Source organism: Larimichthys crocea, chromosome XXIV (genome assembly GCF_000972845.2).
Source record: "Larimichthys crocea isolate SSNF chromosome XXIV, L_crocea_2.0, whole genome shotgun sequence".
In the NCBI taxonomy this organism is placed as follows: Eukaryota; Metazoa; Chordata; class Actinopteri; family Sciaenidae; genus Larimichthys; species Larimichthys crocea.
In genome coordinates, this window is record NC_040034.1 from 6,603,517 (window position 1) to 6,624,370 (window position 20,854).

Genomic DNA, 20,854 nt, shown 5'->3' on the forward strand with positions numbered 1-20,854 from the left:
TGTTTCCAGTCTTTATGCTAAGCTAAAGGTAGAGTGGCGTTAAGTCTTTTTCATCCAATGCCAAATGTCGACTGTTCCTTTAACAAACCTGCAGCAGCTGTCGCCCCCCAATCACTGCGGCCAATAGGACCGGAGCTGATGTCACTCTGACGTCTTTGAGCCGCGTTTTCAGCTGGTGGGGTCGGTAGGACGACGGTGCCGCTGTGAAACTTATCCTGAAGTTGGTGTTGTGATGATGATGGGGGGGAATAAGATGCAAGCCGCTCTTGAGAAAAGGCAACTCTTCCAGCGTCTGCTCAGTCTGAACAGAATGTCTCATCGCGGGCGCACAGTGCTCGTCCACTTCAAACACTCTTTATTTTTCTTTCTTTTTGCATATTTTTCTTGTAAATTCCGTCGTATCTCAAGTTTTCTGTGTCTTCTTCTGCCGATCTGGGTGTCGTATTAAAAAAAAATGTGATGGTAGATTTAAATAAATAAGTGTAGAGCGGTTACCTCTGAATTCATCCAGGCTCTTCACCCGCTACCGTCGTCGTGGTCGTGGTCGCCAGTGTACGTGGCTTACAGGAGGAAAACATGCACCACGTTGCCAGTGAAGAAAACCAAGAAACTGATGCAACAAATCAGCGATCCCTCAAGGGTGTTTTTGTCAGACGACTTCCAGTTGGACACCCGACGATTTGTTTTGCAAGAACGGCTCTGTTGGTAATTCTGGCCAGATGTCACTAAAGTTAAAAACAATCATGCCATTGTTGTTGTTTTTTTTTTTTGTTTTGTTTTTATTTTAATTAATGTAACCCCCCCCTTCCTCAGTTTGTCCTCATGTTTGTAGCATTCATTTACATGTATATTATCTTATTTTCACCTGTTTATAGAAGCCATTACTTAGTTAACTGAATTTGTTGTATCAAAACCTTATTTTAAGTGATTTTTTTAAAGATTGGTGTAAAAATTGAAGTTTACCTTTTGTAAAACCTTTTTTCAAATGGATCACAATAAAAGTCTGAAACCTTCCCGTACACCGTTTTGTGTGTCGAGGACGGCGTCGAGTAAAGAGTACCTGCAGAGTTTTTAATCCAAAGTTTGACGTCCGGATCTGTTCAGGTTCATGTACCCCAGCAGCCGTATCTGATGAACTTGATGCACATTATCACCCAATGTTCCGATGTGTTCGGGAATTGATCACGAGAGGAGCTGAACAAAATCTGATTTCCTGTTTTCTTGGTAACGTCCATGGATTTGTCATTGTCATTCTGTTTTGGCTGTCTGATATTTTTGTTAAATAAAAATCCCCCGTAAAGAAGTGACCTGGCGTGTCGTCACCTTTTGCTCTGATGGATTAAAGGTTGGAATAGATGCATGTATTAGATGAGTTGTAATAGCTAGTCAGAAGATAATAGAAAATAGATACTAAAAGTAATGGATAATGTTGGGGAGCTCAGTTGGTAGAACATCTGCCTCACGTACAAAGGTTCAGGGTTCGAATCCGACCTGCAGCCCCCCTGCTGCAAGTCTCCCCACATTCCTGTCACTCTTCAGCTGTCTCTGTACAATAAAGCTTGAAAAGTAATGGATAAAAAAAGATGAAAAGTTAAAATAATGGAAGAGAATGAAAAAGTTAACTTAAAATGCGTGAAAAAGTAGTTCAAAGTAGTTGATAAATGCTTAAATAAATCAAACTAAAAGTAACAGATGGTTAAAATGAGCTGAAAGTAATGTATGAAAGCTTTGAAAAAGTTTCTCAAGCACTAACCTACAAGTGACAAACGACTCAGAGTGATCGATAAATGGTTGAAATAACTTAGGTAGCTGACAAAAAACTGTTAAAATAGGTAAAAGGTGAATTGGCACACCTGTGAATGGACAATGGTAAACAGCTGAAAGTAATTAAAGCCTTGACAGGGACAAAAGTAATGGATGATCAGTAGAAATAAGGTTGAAGCTGCGTGCATTCACACAGGATCAGGCAACCCTGATCCTGTGTGAATGCACGCAAAGTAACGGATAATTAGTTGAAATGGCCAAAAGTTATAAATACACAGTCTAAGTTAGAAGATAGAAGTGATACAACAAATTCAAACTTCACCAAATCAACCTAAATATTAAGTTCATTGTCTGAAAGATAGAAAAAAAAAAAAAAAATCAATCAATTCAAACGAACACATCCTGAACATTTGGTGATAAATGTGCATCAAGTTCATCAGATACGGCTGCTGAGGTACATGAACCTGAAAGAAAATGTGAACCATCACTGTGCTGCACATGAACAGATCCTGACGTCAAACTTTGAATTAAAACCTCACAGGTACTCTTTACTCAACGCCGTCCTCGACACACAAAACGTGTTACTGGAAGGTTTCAGACTTTTATTGTGATCCATTTGAAAAAAGGTTTTACAAAAAGGTAACATTCAATTTTTACACCAATTCTTTAAAAAAATCACTTAAAATAAGGTTTTGATACAACAAATTCAGTTAACTAAGTAATGGCTTCTATAAACAATGTGAAAATAAGATAATATACATGTAAATGAATGCTACAAACATGAGGACAAACTGAGGAAGGGGGGGGGTTACATTAATCAAAATAAAAACAAAACAAAACAAAAAAAACAACAACAATGGCATGATTGTTTTTAACTTTAGTGACATCTGGCCAGAATTACCAACAGAGCCGTTCTTGCAAAACAAATCGTCTGGTGTCCAACTGGAATGTCGTCTGACAAAAACACCCTTGAGGGATCGCTGATTTGTTGCATCAGTTTCTTGGTTTTCTTCACATGGCAACGTTGGTGCATGTTTTCCTCCTGTAAGCCACGTACAGCTGGCGACCACGACCACGACGGTAGCGGTGAAGAGCCCTGGATGAATTCAGAGGTAACCGCTCTACACTTATTTATTTAAATCTACCATCACATTTTTTTTAATACGACACCCAGATCGGCAGAAGAGAGACACAGAAAACTTGAGATACGACGTGAATTTACAAAGAAAAATATGCAAAAAGAAAGAAAAATAAAGACGTGTTTGAAGTGGACGAGCACTGTGGCGCCCGCGATGAGACATTCTGTTCAGACTGAGCAGACGCTGGAAGAAGTTGCTCTTTCTCAAGAGCGGCTTGCATCTTATTCCCCCCTCATCATCATCATCAACACCAACTTCAGGATAAGTTTCACAGCGGCACCGTCGTCCTACCGACCCCACCAGCTGAAAACGCCGGCTCAAAGACGTCAGAGTGACATCAGCTCCGGTCCTATTGGCCGTCAGTGATTGGGGGGCGACAGCTGCTGCAGGTTTGTTAAAGGAACAGTTCGACATTTGGCATTGGATGAAAAAGACTTAACGCCACTCTACCTTTAGCTTAGCATAAAGACTGGAAACAGGTGGAAACAACTAGCCTACTATCCGCGGACCTCCACCTATAAAGCACATTAGTTCGGATGTTTCACCAGTTCTCATGTACTGGACTATATCTCAGCCGGGAGCGTTAACTTCACTCGACAAAGAGAGCGAATGAGTCCAAAACTGTCGGACTGTTCCTTTAAAAAAAAAAATACCAACAACAACAACAGGGTTCGTCAGCGCTGCTTCAAACAGACTGCTCGGTTTAGTCAGAACTCTCCAGCGACAAAGAAATTCAATCATTCCAGAGAGATTCACTACTTCCTTTTCTCTCTTTCGGGAACTCCTCCTCCTCCTCCTGATCATCATCATCATCATCATCATCATCATCATTTCACAAACACATTTATCTCCGTTACAGTTACATCATCTGCAAAGCTTAAAAAACACATGCACCTCCAGCATTTTATACAAGAGTATGATACAAAATAAGGCATTTCATTGTGTTGAGTATTCATGTCGCGCGGTTGAGTGTTAATATTCCTTGTCTGTGTGTGTGTGTGTGTTTGTGTGAGTGTGTGTGTGTGTGTGTGTCAGTGTGTTTACATAGCGACCACATTTTAATGTTATTTTTTTTTGCCCGCCTATAAAAAGACTGCAAAAAACAAACATAAAGTCATGATAACTCTTACTTAAAATATATATATTTGTCATATATATTTACGTATATATTCATATGTAAAAAAACAAACAAAAACAAAACAAAACAAAACAAAACAAAAAAAAAGGTAAGAGGGAAAGAGAAAAGCCCAAGAGGTCCCTGTGATAGGTCAGTTCTCAAAAGCACCGCCCCCCGTTCACCCCCCCCTCATTCCATGACCTCACCGGGCGCCACCGTGACCAGCTGTAAAGGGATCTCCTGATTGCCTACGAGGTCGTGGGTGGCGGTTTGGAGGATGAGCGTGGTGCCGTCGGCAGTGATGACGGTGCCGGGCGGAGACGTGGAGGGAACGCCTTTTTTATTCTGGTGAGTCTTTATGTGCTTGGCCAGGTGGTCGCTCCGCATGAACCTCTTGGAGCACTCCGTGCACACGAACTTCTTCTCTCCTGCGAGACACGACGGAGACAGAAACGTCAGAGCAAAGAAAACCTTCGGTTGATAAACAACGTTCAACGCAGGCTGATGAACTCGATTATCTTTATCCGAAGCGACACACAAAACAGGAAAATAAATCAAGGCACAGTGCGACAAGGACGTGTTAGTGCAGCAAGAAGTTGTCCAGCTCAGAGAGGAGGTGCTCTCTGAAGATCTGGATCTTCAGGAGGTAGAGAGGGACGCCCCTGATGACGGGGAACAGACTAGAAGAGTTTGGATTGCCCTGAGCAAACTGGCGGCAGAGCCAGGCGTCGATCACTGGAGGAGGCCTGTATGGCTTTCAGAGGCAGAGATTACTTTGTATTCCGCATTAGTGATTTGAATTTAACGCGAGCTGCCACAGGTGGAGCTCGATGAGCAGCGGGGTAACATTTGGCCTGTTGGGTTGGTCGAAGACGAGGCATGCTGCCACGTTCTGGATCATCTGACGGGCTTTCACTGTGCAGGCTGGGAGGCCCGTCAGGAGGATTGTATCAGGAGCTGGGTGGCATGTTGAGTCAGGTAAGGCCGGATTTTAAATCCGGTATCTGCCTCATAAAGCTTCAGGCTACAGGCAGAAAATTAAAGGGTCTGTTCAGCCAAATTATTGCAAAACAAAAACATCTCGTGGCATCAAACAGTGCACGACGTTTCGGCTTAATTCATCTCAAACTATTGAATCATCGACAGCTTCGTCAAACAGCTTCCTAGGAAATATTGCGAATACCCAGTTATGACTTAGCGAGTAATGACAGAAAACGATGACTCAGCTTGTAACAAAACAAAGAAAAGATGATGATTCAGCCTCTGTTCTTGTTTTCCCGGTTAATCTTTGAGGTTTGGGGACACCGATCAAAGATGCCTGTTGATACATGACGCTGTGAAGCTGCACTGATAATTTTGTGTACTACTACTACTACTACTACTACTACTACTACTACTACTACATCCCCATCAGAGATTACTTCTGTTGCCATGGCGCCACGTGGGCGGCAGCCAGTTACAGTAGCTTTGATTTTTCTTCGTCTGTTTGGGTGCAAACATGGATGAGGAGCTATGGAGATCAACGGTTTGCCTTTTTTTCTTTGTTACACAGATACATCGGCCTCTCTTCTTTCAGAACAGCTGTTCTGCTCTCTGTGGAGAGATGGATGATGCATGCTGATGTGAGGGGAAGAAGGCAAGGATGCAGAGCTGGATCTAAGCACCGGGAGCAGGAATAACGGTATGGAGGAGCTAACGCCACTAACCAGGCTACAGAGAGTGCAGCATCACAGAACACTCTTCAGTTTTGCCCGTATCTCAACTTTCAACTTGTGAGATCGGACAGAAAAGCAGGGACAGACGACAGAGCAGAGGAAACCTCCGTAGACCACAGGACGCTGCAGGAAGGACTCAGCCGTTTGTACGTGGGGAGTCTTTGAATGTGGGAACGCCTCTCATCACTCTGCGATGTGTACTCCGAAAGAACTCACACAAACTTCTACCAGGCACGTGAGAGTATTTTGGTAGCTGTGACATTTTATCTACAAAGTCTAACAACAGAAACATGTGCACACTTTGTTTTTGGTGTCATGTTTCTGGTTTACCGCGTATAACTAGCTCCAGACAAACAGACTTGGGCATCGAAGGTATAACTGCGTCATAACAGGCGATTTGAGCGCCGCTCGTCTCACCTGTGTGCGTCCTCCTGTGTCTTTGCAGCTCGTCGCTCCTGGTGAACCTCTTCCCGCAGAACATCCAGTTGCAGACGAAGGGCCTCTCGCCGCTGTGCCAGCGCAGGTGAGCTCGGAGATGAGACGTCTTCCCGTAAACCTTCCCGCAGCCGGCGATGTGGCAGATGTGCTGCTTCTTCTTCCCCATGCCTGAACCTCTGTAAAACGGCCGGAGGGGGAAACGCACAATGAGAAAACACACATCAAGAATAATCTCACACCACTAAACACTGTGATACTCACTGGTAAAAGATTAGCCTAAACATTTGCATTTTTATATTTGCATGAATATGCATGCAAACATGAAAATCTAAATATTTTGAACATCATATAAAAACAACATGAATACGGAACATGTTAAACACAAGCTCAAACTATAACGGAGCGATAAAAGAGAAGCTGCGTTGAGGTTTTGAGACGTCAAGTGTTTGGTGCAGCTGTTGCAACATCTGGGTGTTGTTCACTTAAGCTGACTGACTTTGCTGACTCCATGTTTATATAAAAACCGGCTGCAACTGCAGAAACCTGTAATATCATTTATTTTTATAGTAATTATGATGTTTGGTAACGTCATTTACTCCTTCTGAGTTCATTCTTTTATCTTCATTTTAATGAATGCCAGTAAGACCTCCACCTCCTCCACCTGGTGTCTGTAATGTGTGTTTTTTCCAATAGCCCACCTTCCTCCAGACTCTTTGCAGTTGGGGCAGGTGCAGGCTACTCTGCGGAGCCTCTTTCCCTCCCCGCTCGGCGTATCCATGTCCTCGTCTCCCATCTGAACACGCAGGTTGTTCAGGTCGCTTGGGTTCAGCGTGGAGTCCCCGCTCAGCTGCCACTCTTCAGAGTCTGGCTCCTCCTTTATCTGGATGCCTGAACCAGGCGACGAAGAGGGAAGTTTATTTATTAACACGAGAAATTTAAGAGCTGCTCATAAAAATGAAGAACTGTGCAGGTGTCCCATACCAGCTGGACTGTTTGCATCATCCCCCTGTGTGTACTGAACTCCAGCTTGTGTTACAGAGTTCACTGTGACTGTCTGGAGGTTGGGCAGGCTAACTTGACCTGTCTGGCCCAGAGGGAGAGTCTGAACAGGGGCTAAGGTCAGCTGCTGGGCCTGTCCTTGCCCCTGCGGCAGCTGGAGGCCCTGGAGCGACTGAACACCCTGAACCTGCAGAAACAGACAGGACAGATGTTAATCTGACATCTTTCACAGCACAAAAACACAAAATGCTTGTTGAAGTTATACGTCTGTAGGTCACTTTGCTGCTTTGAAACACGAGGAAACGTCCTGCACGCCCTTTGTAGGTTACCTGGAAAGTCTGCCACTGGATCTGTCCGGTAGCGGTGACAGTTTGGGCCTGGATGAGGAAGGTCCCCGGGTTGACCAGCTGCACGCTCTGTAGAGTCTGTCCTGCTGCGTTCAGGTCCTGACCCTGAGCCACCTGGGCTACCTGGGCCTGAGCGTCCCCAGACAGCTGCAGGATGGGCTGCGAGATAGTGGTGGCGTTGGAGGATGAGACCTGCGTAATAAAAATCACAATTACACACAAAGGCAGAGAGTGAGCAGCGTTCGTGCGTGTTTGTACGGGGACAGTTGGCCTTATTATGTTAATAAATCTCAAGCTTGAACATTTCTCACAGGCCAGGAATGTATTTGTGGTTGTTGAGCTCTAAACACAGCTGGTTGCACAACATTTACAAACTGACATCACATGAACACTTTGAGTTGTAAAATATATGTGCAAGAAAAACATTAGCCAAATAAATAGTGGGAAATTAGACATACATGAGACACACTGAAAGCTTCGACGAGGATAACGTGCAATTACAAAAGGGTAAACACGCAGTGACAAGAAGCAGCGGTTCCCACCCTATTTGGCTCCGATGTCCACTTGAACCACTCACAATTAACTCTGGATATCGTTTAAAATATCTAAATCCAGGGCAATATCTGAGTTTTAAACACCAATAACAAAACAATACTTCTTTTATAGTCAGGCTGTTTCAACAAAACCTTTTTTCTTCTTCAGTGACAACACTTGTCAACACATACGGACAAGAGTTGGAAAAAAAGTCTACAAATCTGACCAGACAATTACCGAAACTTTACAGACATATTTGGCCAGTACCAACAAAGTATTGTGGTCCAACATCGAGCCATACTCGTCACCAGTCATGGTCACACTGCAGACCAAGAGACTTTTTATTTGAAGGATTTTTAAAAAGCCCGAAGAGAAGAAAGTAATAAGCATCTCACAAAAACATTAACATAACTTTGGGTGACAGAAACATTTATTTTCCTTCTTGGAGCTTAAATTCTTGGGGCCCATCCGATTACCGCAGCCTTAAAGCATACAAGCCTGACACGCATACACGGGGTCAAAGACACACACTCTGACCTGGATTTGCTGCAGGTGGTTGTGGGAGTTGTAGTTCGCCGAGGAGGAGGGGTCCGACACACCCGCAGACACGGCGGTCGCCTGCGTCAGGACCCCGGTGCCGTCGATGGTCTCCGGGAGATGGGAGGAGTTGGAGGAGGAAGTGGTGGTGGTTGGCACGTAGAGTTCCTGGTTGCCGTCGCTCAGCGACTGTTTGCCGCCGGCGTCCTGACCCTGACTCTCTAGAGTCTGACTGCTCATGATCAGCTGACCTTCGGGTGTTACCCCTGTTGCGATGGGGACCGTCTGCGCTCCGGTCAGCCCTAGTGACTCCAAATCCAAACTGTTTATGGGGACGAATGTTATGTTGCCGGGCAGCCCTACGGGTACTGTGCTGGTGTACGCCGACCCCCCAGCCAGGCCTTGTATCGACTGTACCTGCCCCGCCTGAGTCAGGAGGTCTGTGGTCGTCGTTGTGGCACAGCTGATTCCAATGGTACCCTGGCTAGCATCCTGGAGGAGATGGATCTGCCCCGTGCCATCATCCAATCCCTGTGTTGAGAACCCCGCAAGCGTCCCATCTGCATTTTGGATTTGGGGGATGACCTGGAAGAAGTGGGCGACGGTTTTAAATCACCTGAACAGAACACCTTCTGCATCTAAAAACATGTTTCTGTCTCTTTTCTTTACCTGATACTGAATGCCCGACACGCCATTGGCTGCAGCATCGTTCCCAGATGCTGTAACATAGATGGGCTGGCTGGGAAGACTCCCGATAGGAAGCACATACTGCCCGTTGGACGTTACAATCCCAGAGTTCGGAATGTGGAGAACTCCCTGGTCTTCCTTCCCGGTCGAGACGGGGGTTAACACCTCCCATCGGTCCGAACCGGTCAGCTGAATGGCCGACATGTCTGTTGTCTAAAAAAAAAAAACACACAGATCACACTTTAAAACATCTCAGCTTGTAGATTACATCATAGCATAAAGGAAGCAGCTGGCTTATTGTCTTGGAGATCAGCTCCAGAGACTGTGAGGGTACATCGCAGGCAGAGGTGTGGGATCATGTTGGATGTGTCCTGGAGCAAAAAGGATAGACGATAAAAAAAACAGCCACAAGCTAGAGATGCAACCACCAACGCGGAGTGGAGATAACAGGCTCAGAGAGCAGGGTGTGTGGGGGGATGGGTGGCTATTACAACACAACTGAACGCTACTGTTTTGATTATGGACGCTTTCCCTACAGTGTTTTAACACCCAGACATACTCCAAGCCCAAAAGGTACACCGGCTATCTTCCAGCGAGCCGACCCAAGTGACTGACTTCAGTGTCCTACCCACTATGGGCGGGTTTTACAGGGGTAAAGTGGGTGGCCGTTATATTGAGGGGGGAACACAGGAAGTGTACGGCTTTCACCCCATGCCATCAAAAAATTTTAAAACGTGTGCATGCTCTCAAAAAAAAAACCCAAAAATATACGAGAGAGAGAAGAAGAAGAGAGAAAAAAAAAAAGGCGAGCTAGAAAATGTCGGAGGGGGGTTGTGATGATACCTGTGTTTCCGCTGCGCCGCCGCCGCCGCCGGGTTGCAGAAACTCGCTTTGACTGCTGTCCACGTCCGCGGACGCCATTTCTCCTTGTTTCAAGAGAGGCAGGGAGGAGAGAGCGAGCGAGAGAGCGAGCGAGAGAGAGAGAGAGAGAGAGGGGGAACTCAGCGAAACTCTTCAACTCCTGCCTGCCAGAAAAACCCCGCAAAGCATCCCCTAACTCTCCGGTCCCAAACGAGAAAAAAAAAAAAAAAAAACAAAGAAGGGAGAAATTCAACTTTCGGCGGCGGCGGCGATACGAGGCCCCGCTTCTCTCCGTGATTTGACTGTTTACTTTGTCAACTCCGCGGCTAAGCCAGCTAGCTCCGGGTTAGCTCACCATGTCTCGAGAGCCAGAAAGATACAACAGACGCAGCTCGCGCCGCTTCTTTTGTAGGTCGCACAAACTCACCCGATTTTCAGTCGCGCGCTTAAACCGTTTTTTACGTAGCGGTCATAGCTCGAGCGGTTGTAACCGAGGAGGATTATCTCATCAACTGAACTCCAAACATGATTATTTTATCAAAAGGCGGGCTAAGTGTTGATGATCGGTGAATTCGGGTCGATTTTTTTTTTTTTTCTCCTATTTTTTGATTGACGGTGCGGGAAACACAAAAAGGTGGGACTAACAAGCTTGACCGTCGAATTTGCATCACGTTACACAGGACGTCCCGCCCTTCTTCTCTAAGCTGATTGGTTGCGTGCGAGGGTTCGCTACACGTCAGTGGCTAAACGGCCACGTCAATCATTTCTTTTCTTTTTTTTCTCCCCCTTTTTTTTTGTAGTACGTGTGTTTCCTGTTTGTTGAGCGAGACAAGAGAAGGAATGCAGTTTGTTTGAGATACTCAAGACGACGAAAGTGTCGAAGTTTTTACTCTTTATTTCACCGCTTCACTCTAAAATTATGTCGCCTTTTCTACATGTTTGTTGCTGTTGTGGTGTAGTGTGTTTCGCCTTTTCTACATGTTTGTTGCTGTTGTGGTGTAGTGTGTTTTTATTTCCGCCGTAACGCTACAAACACGTTAGACTAGTTCGTTTTTTAAGTTTTTTTTTTTTTTTTTGGCCTCCATTATTTAGTTTGCCTCCATTACAACAACCAAACATTTTAAAAACAAAGTTCTTCACCACAATATTCCCAAATAAAGCAAAACAATCCTGTTAAATTATAAATGCAGGTTCACTTCAACAGCAGATTGTGTTCACAAATCAAAGAACCCCCCCATGTTTAAGTTCATAAAGTAGTTTACATATGATCATATCACACAGCAGATGGAGACGTTCAAAGTTTAATTTCTTGGTTTAAAATTGAGATATAAAAGTTTAATCTTAACCGTGAAGCTGTGAACAACAACAAAAATAATTTAAAATAAAAGCAAGCAAAACATCGTAAACTGGAATGTTAAAAGTCTATGTTTCAGGGTAACTCCATCTGTTTGCATGAAAGCTGAGAAAAGTTTCAATCAGTTTGGTAAAATTAAAACTTTATAATCACTTTACAACTGTTTCCTTCTCACGTATAGGTGTATAACAGCCTCATTTAAAGGTCCAGCGTTTAATAGTTAATGGGAAATCTTTTGCCAGAAAATTTAGTTTGCCCCCATTACAACAACCAAACAGTTTAAAAACAAAGTTCTTCATACCCTTCACCAACAATTCCCAAATAAAGCAAACAATCCTGTTAAATATAATGCAGGTTCCTTCAACAGCAGATGTTCACAAATCAAAGAACACCCCCCCGTGTTTAAGTTCATAAAGTAGTTTTCTTGTCATATCACCAGCAGTTATGGCGTCTCAAAGTTTAACTTACCGGGCTGCCAACCAATAAGTTTAAAATATAAAGCAAGCAAAAACTTTCAATCTGTAAGTAAACTGGAAATGTTAAAAGTCTATGTTCCATGGTAACCTCCATCTGTTTGCATGAAAGCTTAGAAGTTTCATCAGTTTGTAAAATTAAACTTATATCACTTACAACTGGTTTCCTTCTCACTTTTAGGTGTATAAAGCACTATTTAAAGGTCCAACAGTTATAAACTTTCAGAATACCCTTTCACAACACAATATTCCCAAATAAATCAAAACAAATCTTGTTAAATTAAATGCAGGTTCTTCCAACAGCAGATTTTCACAAATCAAAGAACCCTGTGTTTAAGTTTCATAAGTAGTTTTAGGTTTACATATTTCTATAGTTTTTGGATCGATATCAGACAGCAGGATGTAGATAGACTTCAAAGGTTTCGTTCTGGTTGCAAAAAATTGAGATATAAAAAGTTTAATCTTAACCGCGGAGCTGTGAACAACAACAAAAAATAATTTAAAATATAAAGCAAGCAAAAAATTTCAATCTGTAAGTAAACTTGGAAATGTTAAAAGTCTATGCTTCCATGGTAACTCCATCTGTTTGCATGAAAGCTCCAGAAAAGTTTCAATCAGTTTGGTAAAAATTAAAACTTTATAATCATTTTACAACTGGTTTCCTTCTCACTTTATAGGTGTAGTAACGCCTCATTTAAAGGTCCAGCGTTTAATAGTTAATTGGGAAATCTTTTGCCAGAAAATTTAGTTTGCCTCCATTACAACAACCAAACAGTTAAAAACAAAGTTCTTCACTACACTTCACCACAATATTCCCAAATAAAGCAAAAACAATCCTGTTAAATTATAAATCCAGGTTCACTTCAGCAGCAGATTATATTCACAAATCAAAGAACCCCTGTGTTTAAGTTCATAAAGTAGTTTTATGTTTACATATTTCTTATATTTGGATCATATCACACAGCAGATGGAGACGTTCAAATGTTTAATTTCTTGGTTTAAAAATTGAGATATAAAAAGTTTAATCTTAACCGTGAAGCTGTGAACAACAACCAAAAATAATTTAAATTATAAAGCAAGCAAACATCATAAACTTGGATATGTTAAAAGTCTACATTTCCATGGTAACTCCATCGGTTTGCATGAAAGCTCCAGAAAAGTTTCAATCAGTTTGGTAAAAATAAAAACTTTATAATCACTTTACAACTGGTTTCCTTCTCACTTTATAGGTGTATTAACACTTCAGCGTTTAATAGTTAGCCAGAATATGGCAGATGTGGAATATAATAATCATGAGTGTATATTCACTTAAATGTTCTTTCTACAGTTGCTACATCAGACAAACCAAACGCTGGCTCCAGATAAGGCCTTTCATGGCCGCCTTTAAAGGTCCAGTGTGTAGCAGATAGCGGCATCTAGTTCTGAGGTTGCAGATTAACTCAATACCCCTCCACATCCCGTTCCTCTTCTAAGCATGCAATCTCAAAAAATGCCAAAGACCCTATCAGTGTTTGGTTTGTCGTGGGCTACTGTAGGAACACAGAGGTTCAACGTGGCGGACTCATCTGTATCTTACACACCTTTAAAGACAGATTCCATTCATAAAAGTTTAAATATCAAATCTCTCTGTATTAACTTGATTGTGATTGAACGCTGTAAAAGCCTATCATCATCATCTGGGATCCATTAGAAAAAAGTAGAAACACACAACAGGTTTATCTCCTTTTATTGACACATGCATATTGATGAGGATTGACATTTATTGTATCCTGGCTGTCTTAACGGTCACAGGATTTCTATCTTCTTAGTCCACAATTTGGCAAGATGTTGATCAGTAAGTGAGGGGAATTGTTATGGTACTCTTGGAAATAAAAGATATTCACACCGTGGAGGCAGCGAGGAGAGGTGAAAGAAGCAGTATAGTCCAGATGATCCACGGAGCATTGTCACGTTTTGCAGGGTGGAGTTCATCATGTGAAGAGTTTTTTTTTGTTTACCAGCCCAAACTAGGTCAATAAAAGCAGTGTGCATAATAACATTATCGATTCAGGCACGGCAGAGGATGCCGGCTTTGCTCTCTCTGAATAATATCACCTCAGAATACAGCACAGCACTGGCCTGAAGCTTAACACAGAGTGATGGCTTTCATTTTCTCTTGTTAGTGAACACAGCACCAGTCAAACATTCATACGCACTGTATTGTAGCATCACTGCTATTTTTAAATGTACTGCAAAGCTTAAAAATAAAGTTTAATTATAGATCAGACATAAAGGAACTGAGAAAATAGACCTAATACTAATTTAAGAGCACTTAATTATCAGTGATTAGCAGGTAACTATATTACTCTCGCTGACTGTTTACAAGTGTTTCAGGATACAGGAGCTGCTTTACAGATTTAAACACAGTTGCCTGTAATGAAGCGCTAATTACAATGCGAGAGCTTGCCAATTAATTAGCAGTGATCATGGCGGTAATTGTCAATTAATGAGAGAAAGACAAGCTGGTGTTACTCGGTGGAATCAATTGTGCACCGAGGCTTAAATCATCAAAAAGCCTCAAGAAAAGTGAACAAATTGATCAAATGAAGCGTATTAAAACACACAGACAGTCTGTTAGTTTCTCAACAGGTTATTTCCAATAAAACCAGAAATTTTATATTTCTCAGCTCAGCTATACCTGTTCGTCCTTGAGAACATGACAGCTACAATACAGTGTTTTGAAAAATGTTCTGACTGGCGTGAATGGAAAAATTAGCTCAAAGTATTACAGGTAGGAATGTAGCTCTTCTTTTACAGAAACATTATTACATAGAATCATCTGAACAGATTCTGGTCCACACCTCTGGCCGACTGGGCCGTAAGTTGATCCTCTGAATTCAAGAAAGAAGAATGAAAACCAGCAGACAGCAGTAAGCTCTTTTGGGGCCTCCGACTAAACTGTATTGTGAGCTTGTCCTCGAGCGATCGTGTCGGTCTCACGGCTTCTTTTTAGGCGCGTTGGGTGTGTTGAATTTGAAAAAGATAATGTCGCCATCCTCCACGATGTAGTTCCTCCCTTGTTGCCTGTATTTCCCAGCAGCCTGCGAGGGAAACGGAGTAAAATGAAAAGAGGACACAAACTTATATTCAATGATGTTTCTGGGCGTGTTAACATAGAGACTGGCAGAAATTCAAGCTTATTTGGCTGTATGCAAACACAGACCTTGGCTGCACTCTCGCTGCCCTCCTCTTTGAAGTCGGTGTACTTCATCACCTCAGCCATGATGAAGCCTTTCTCAAAGTCGGTGTGGATCTTTCCTGCGGCTTGAGGAGCCTTGCTCCCTTTCTGTTGGGAGCAAAAACAGAAAATTTGAACACAACTGAAATTATATTAACACACTCAAAACTACCTTGAAGAATTTAGTGCGACTCCCCCCCATACTAACACAGTATGTCAGCCCAGAAACATGATCATGAAGAAGAGGATACTAAAAAAAGAGTATGGATGCTCTGCAGCTCAGTTTCATTCATTGATTAATTCATTAATTTGGGAAGCAACTATGGTGGCTCCTAGGGACCAAATGTACACAAGAGTGCAACCTACGCATTTTATAGAATGTTTCTGTATATAATAAGAGTTAATCCTCAAGGACGTCAGATAAAAATGAACTTCACAGAAGCGTTAACTTACCCTGACGGTCCACGCTCGCACCTCGTCTGGTCCCGCTGTGAAGAAGTATTCCAGCTGCAGTGCTGCGTAGCCGGTCTTTATTATTTTGGTCAGAACACTAAGAAACACACACACGGAGGAAATGAATCTTTAAAATGTTCATCCAGGGATTAAAGCCAAGCAGAGGAGTTAAACTGAACTAAACAATGGTGCAAGACTTCTTTCATTATTCAGCATCAGTTGATCCAAATGCCCTTTGCACTGCAGAAAAACACTGGAGTAATTAATAACATTTATAATGACATGTAGGTGTGGCAGAGCCCGGCTATTGTGAATAATGGCTCACTGGCATGGCGCACTGGAATAAAGCCAACCTTTATATTATTAGATACAGCTGTGCCTTACAAGTTATAATACTTCACTTCTTCTAAAGTATTAACAGCAGTCGGTACACTGTATACATTGTTGGATACACTCTACGTGGAAAGACCAGACATCCATGCTAAAGTGAGGAGACGTAGACAGGGATGCAGAGCTGGATCTAAGTGCCGGGAGCAGAATAGACGGTATAAAACATACATGATAATATCTGTTATTGTGGGTAACATAAGATCTAATGGTGCCAGTATGGAGGGCGTAGCATCAGAGTGTAGCATTTGTCACCACCAAAATTATTAAAATAATTAACAAATGAATTTTTGGTGCAGCCCTACGTGTTTAACCAGTTAAACCTGATTTACGATATTCTTACATGCCTCACCTCTGCGTCTTGTTTTCCTCGCAGAACTTGTTCCTCTCCTCCTCCTCCATGTCAAACAGTTTAGACTCGACAGCTCCGCTCACGGGAATCACCTGAGCACCAGGGTCATGAGCGTCTACCCACTCCTTGATTTTCGCCAACCTGAGAAAAAAAAAAAACAAGCAGCGGGGGATGCGTCATTCTCAGCGTTCAACAGTAGCTACATACTTAAAATGAAATGATGTATGCACCATGCACCAGACCTACCACTTGTTCTTTTTTCTGATGTAATCTTTCTCAGAGAGATTAACCAGGTAGATCATGGGCTTGGACGTTAGGAACAGGTATTTGTTTAACACCTCAATCTGTGGAGAGAATTTAAAAAGGAACAAATCATGTTTAGTTCTCAGTTCACTGAATTCCTCCAGTGACACTCTTTAAATTGATTGATTTTTATGTTTCTCATTATGCTTATCTCATCTTTGTCTTATTATGTTGGATACATTGTTCTCTGTCTTCATTTCTATGGATTTTCTAGGAATAAAGATACAAATCTCCTCATTATAAGAGCAAAGTCAACATATCACCTCCAAACAACCAAAACAAATCAGGGTTCTTCGTCTGGAACAGATTGTTTCTCAAGTGACTGCACATGAGGCGGAGAAACAGAAACAGAAATTCATCCAGACACACCAGATCACAAAAAACACTTAAATGCTGCTCTTCAGGGAGACCTTTACGTGTATCTCAAATACCAGCGGTAGAGACCTTACACACGTAGCTCTGCTGTCTCTTTAAATTAAATGTTAAGTGTGCTTTTGTGTTGTAATCTTCCTTGATTTTAACTACTAATGAGGCAATGTGCATCCTGTTCCATAGAGTATTGATGCCATAATGTCCAATTAGACTACTCCATCCATCAGAGTTACACCAATCACTGCGTTTTTATGTGAATTTTATATTTGGACATTTAAAAAACAAACAAACAAGCGAAACGTCAAAAACACAATTGATTGGGAAAAAGTTAAGAAATCAATCATGTGAAGATGAAATAGAGGCTAAAACTACACTGAGAATATACTGCGTCCTTCCTCTAATCCAGCCTAACACACACAAATATGCCGTTACCTCTTTGTCGTTCCAGTCGTGGTAAAATCTGACGTGTTTCTTCTCCTCCACTATCCAGTTCTTTATTTTCAGCATGATGTCCTGAAGCAAGAAGCATCAAGTTATATATCGTGTTCAGGCTGATGGCAGATTATGATTTCCTCTATCCCCCCCAGAAGTGACACAAATGTGAAACAGGACAACTTACATATTCAGGTTTGAGTTTTTTGTCACTTCCTCTGACGGCAGTCTTCTCCAGCTTGTCAAGGATTGGCGCGAGCATTTCCTCGTCCTTTAGTCGCAGCTCCTCGTGGATGATCTCGATGTCCCTCACTGGGTCAACGTTACCCTCCACGTGGATGATATCCTCATCATCAAACGCACCTAAAGGACATGAGCATTGACAGATGTACCGTAGTCTACAGTTCACACATGTTGAAATCTCAGGGCCTTTCATTTATATTGCAGATTAATTAAACCATTAAAAACTCCTAAAATCCAGTTGAGTCAGTGTTTATGACCACGCAAGTCTAAGGCAAAATCCTGCACACTTTGTAGCGTAGTCATTAAAAAGGCTGCTAAGAGTCTGAGTAGGCTTGTACTGTGATGCAGTCACATTATGTTTATTATGCATAATGTAACAAACTATACAATACGTAATAAGACGATATGGTCAACACAAAATATTGGCGCCTACTCACCTCTTTGTCTGACTTCCCCCACCAAGTGTACAGGTAAAAAAAAGGTGGAACCATACAACCACACCCGCTGTGCCAATTAACGGAAGATATGGCGATCCAGAAAATGTAAACAAATAAACAACTCAAACTATGTACAAGTTTTGGCTCCTACACACTTCAAAAGGTGACACTGATTTTTGTTCTGTGCACCCAGAAATGTTACCATATAAACTTTATATTGCTCTGAATAATGAATTTAGCACAACTTATTAAAATAAAGGCAGCTATATAAGACCTTTTATTAAAGCTAGGGTAGGTAACATTGGAGAATCTAGTAAGAGACAGCTAGATTTATAACAGGCTTCCTTCCAAAGCCAGTCCTCCTTGTGCACACAGATATCAGATTTTTGTCTTTTTTTTTTGCCAAAGCATTTGATTTTTTTGATTGCTGTTGTAAAAGTAAAAACTATTTCAACAACTATAACGAAAACACATTACCTACCCTGGCTTTAAATAAAATCTAAAAAATCTGAGAATAACTAAGGCCCTGTTCTCCTTTAAGATGTGTAGTACTGACGCTTAACTTGCCCTCCTAACACCTGTCCACTCTGCTCAGCTGTTACAACAGGGCAGCTGCAGGCCGCAGAAGTGACAACAACTCACGAGTCATGTGGAAGATGCCATCACAGGCACTGATGTGGGAGAGAAAGGCGTTTCCCAGTCCCTGTCCTGAGTGAGCTCCCTTCACCAGACCAGCAATGTCCACGACGTTTAGGAAAGCTGGAACCTTACTACAAGAGACAAAAACGTGGAGTCAGCGAGACAAAAATTCATGGATGAACAGGCTGCGAGGAGACACTGTGAGTGGAGAGGAGGACGCTGAATAAACTGTTATCCATCGTGGACAATGACAAACAGTGGACAGACAGCGGAGCACCTTTTCCCACAGGCTGCTACAGCTCCGCTGTCGAAGGGACAGATCACACCGTATAATAACAGCTAAAGACTCAGGTCATAATTTACAGTCACTGCACATTTCTCCTTTCTTACTTTGCACCAAATCAACACTGACAATTTGCTGTATATACTTTTGTACAATATATTTTATTTACTATTGCTATTTTGATATTTTTTTATGTATAGTTTGTTCTTTATATTTCTTTCTTGTGTTGTCTATCGTCACTGTACTGCACTGTAATTTCCCAGCTTGGGATAAACAAAGTATATCTATCTATCTATCTATCTATCTATCTATCTATCTATCTATATATATATCTGTCAGTCATACCTGGCTGGTTTGTGGTACTGGCAGAGGAAATCAAAGCGGTCATCTGGGACGGGTACCCTGCTCTCATTCGGGTCAATCGTGCAGAATGGGAAGTTCTCTGCAGCCGCTTGGCTTTTGGTCAGAACGTTGAAAAAGGTGGATTTCCTGCAGCCAGCGGACAATCAGGAGTGTCAATCAGTCATTCAGTCACATAACAAACTTTGTAAATATCTACAAAAACACACACGTACCCAACATTAGGTAATCCCACTATTCCAATTTTCAGAGAGGTCCCAAATCTTCCAATCAGTGGAGGCTGTTTGGGTGCTTCTACCTTTTTGGGGGGCATCTGTTTAGAGAGTTACAACAAGTTGATTACCAGATTGATGTGTATCAACACTCCCCAGCCCAGCTAGATCTGGGTGTTGTCACACAGCAGCTCCATGGCACTGAAAACGTGCACAGGCAGCTCCAGTCATTCAAACACAGCGTGCTAACGTTAGCTTCACTAAAAAAAAAACTCTCCCAGCTGCCGGTTAGCCACCATATGTGACAGGACTGACACTTTTATCTGTATTTCCTGTCCATAACAAAAAAAATCAGGAGCTATATATCTCTATAGCTGCTGTTTTTGGTACCTTTATGTGTGTTTTTTTAGCCTGTAGTCGACGTGGTGTTCACCGCTCACACCAGCCGCTCCGGTGGAAAGACAAGTTGGAGAGCACACCGGAAGTGTTTTGACGCGATGGGGTCCGTGATTGGTCGGGAGAAAGAGCTGGAACGTGACGTCAGACGTTGTACCAACTGACGAGTAACTGACATAAAAAATTTTGAATTTTTAACGTTATAAATTATTTTCAATTTTAATTGAAATAAGTTTAATAAACGTGTAGCTTTTTTTTTTTTAGTTTGTTACATTTATGAATACACTTTAATACATTTAAATAATTTTTACAGTTCAGTACGCTGAATCACACTCCTCTATGTTGAATCCTCGCTAGAGGCCGCCATTTTATAGACTAGTGTTCATATATACATAGACGCCGCATTGAGCGCTGAATCGTACGTAAACGGCGCCGCCATATTGGTTCGGGCAGATCTGCCCGTAAACTAATACAAGGAAATGGACTGAACTTCATAAAGCGCCTTTCTACAAAGTTCTTTAAGTTAATGTCTCTTATACACCCATTCACACACACACTAATATATCTGGGAAACAAACAGGCACCAAAAAACAACGTAAGTAACTTTTAAAGTGATGATTATAAATGTTTACTCCTTATGTAAGCACCAAACCAACGTATGTATTTTTCTAATGCTGAGTGTTTACAGCTACTAATGTGTGTAACACTGTTACTGTGATGATAAATATTGAAATATTTATATATAACATTTAATCTGTGTGTATAATAACCACATCCTGAAATGTAGATGTGACATGAGGGTT

The 20,854-nt window shown here is 42.1% G+C and overlaps 2 protein-coding genes across 4 annotated transcripts; both read right to left on the bottom strand.

Annotated features, from left to right (window-relative positions):
• Positions 1–4,016: 4,016 nt before the first annotated feature.
• On the bottom strand, positions 4,017–11,074 carry LOC104933410 (transcription factor Sp3). 3 transcript variants are annotated; one of them, XM_027274878.1, is made up of 9 exons: positions 10,566–11,074; positions 10,121–10,200; positions 9,260–9,490; positions 8,591–9,175; positions 7,502–7,711; positions 7,155–7,359; positions 6,872–7,061; positions 6,153–6,349; positions 4,017–4,448 (listed from the first exon to the last, which is right to left on the bottom strand). In XM_027274878.1, exons 2-9 carry the CDS (start codon positions 10,196–10,198, stop codon positions 4,210–4,212), a joined length of 1,935 nt encoding a protein of 644 aa, XP_027130679.1. In that variant the 5' UTR covers positions 10,199–10,200; positions 10,566–11,074; the 3' UTR covers positions 4,017–4,209. The 3 variants fall into 3 exon arrangements, with proteins under 3 accessions (XP_027130679.1, XP_027130678.1, XP_027130680.1); XM_027274877.1 differs by having other exon boundaries at positions 10,121–10,203; XM_027274879.1 differs by lacking the exon at positions 10,121–10,200 and having other exon boundaries at positions 10,566–11,072.
• Positions 11,075–13,674: 2,600 nt separating this feature from the next.
• Positions 13,675–20,180, bottom strand: LOC104933408 (obg-like ATPase 1). The gene is made up of 11 exons (XM_019277475.2): positions 20,046–20,180; positions 19,659–19,756; positions 19,429–19,572; positions 18,804–18,931; positions 17,669–17,844; positions 17,482–17,562; positions 16,621–16,718; positions 16,375–16,515; positions 15,636–15,732; positions 15,168–15,290; positions 13,675–15,045 (listed from the first exon to the last, which is right to left on the bottom strand). The coding sequence occupies exons 2-11, from the start codon at positions 19,754–19,756 to the stop codon at positions 14,941–14,943; spliced, it is 1,191 nt and encodes a 396-aa protein (XP_019133020.1). The 5' UTR covers positions 20,046–20,180; the 3' UTR covers positions 13,675–14,940.
• Between the last annotated feature and the right edge of the window lie 674 nt (positions 20,181–20,854).

Excerpts from the sequence above, each read along its gene's own strand:
- LOC104933410 (XM_027274878.1), bottom strand. The coding sequence starts at position 10,198 with ATGGCGTCCGCGGACGTGGACAGCAGTCAAAGCGAGTTTCTGCAACCC. Across the intron at positions 7,712-8,590 it reads ACCACCTGCAGCAAATCCAG|GTCTCATCCTCCAACGCCAC; the intron begins GTCAGAGTGTGT and ends TTTATTACGCAG. Across the intron at positions 7,062-7,154 it reads TGATGCAAACAGTCCAGCTG|GCATCCAGATAAAGGAGGAG; the intron begins GTATGGGACACC and ends CGCCTGGTTCAG.
- LOC104933408 (XM_019277475.2), bottom strand. The coding sequence starts at position 19,756 with ATGCCCCCCAAAAAGGTAGAAGCACCCAAACAGCCTCCACTGATTGGA. Across the intron at positions 19,573-19,658 it reads GTGGGATTACCTAATGTTGG|GAAATCCACCTTTTTCAACG; the intron begins GTACGTGTGTGT and ends CGCTGGCTGCAG. Across the intron at positions 15,733-16,374 it reads GAGGAAAACAAGACGCAGAG|TGTTCTGACCAAAATAATAA; the intron begins GTGAGGCATGTA and ends TGTGTTTCTTAG.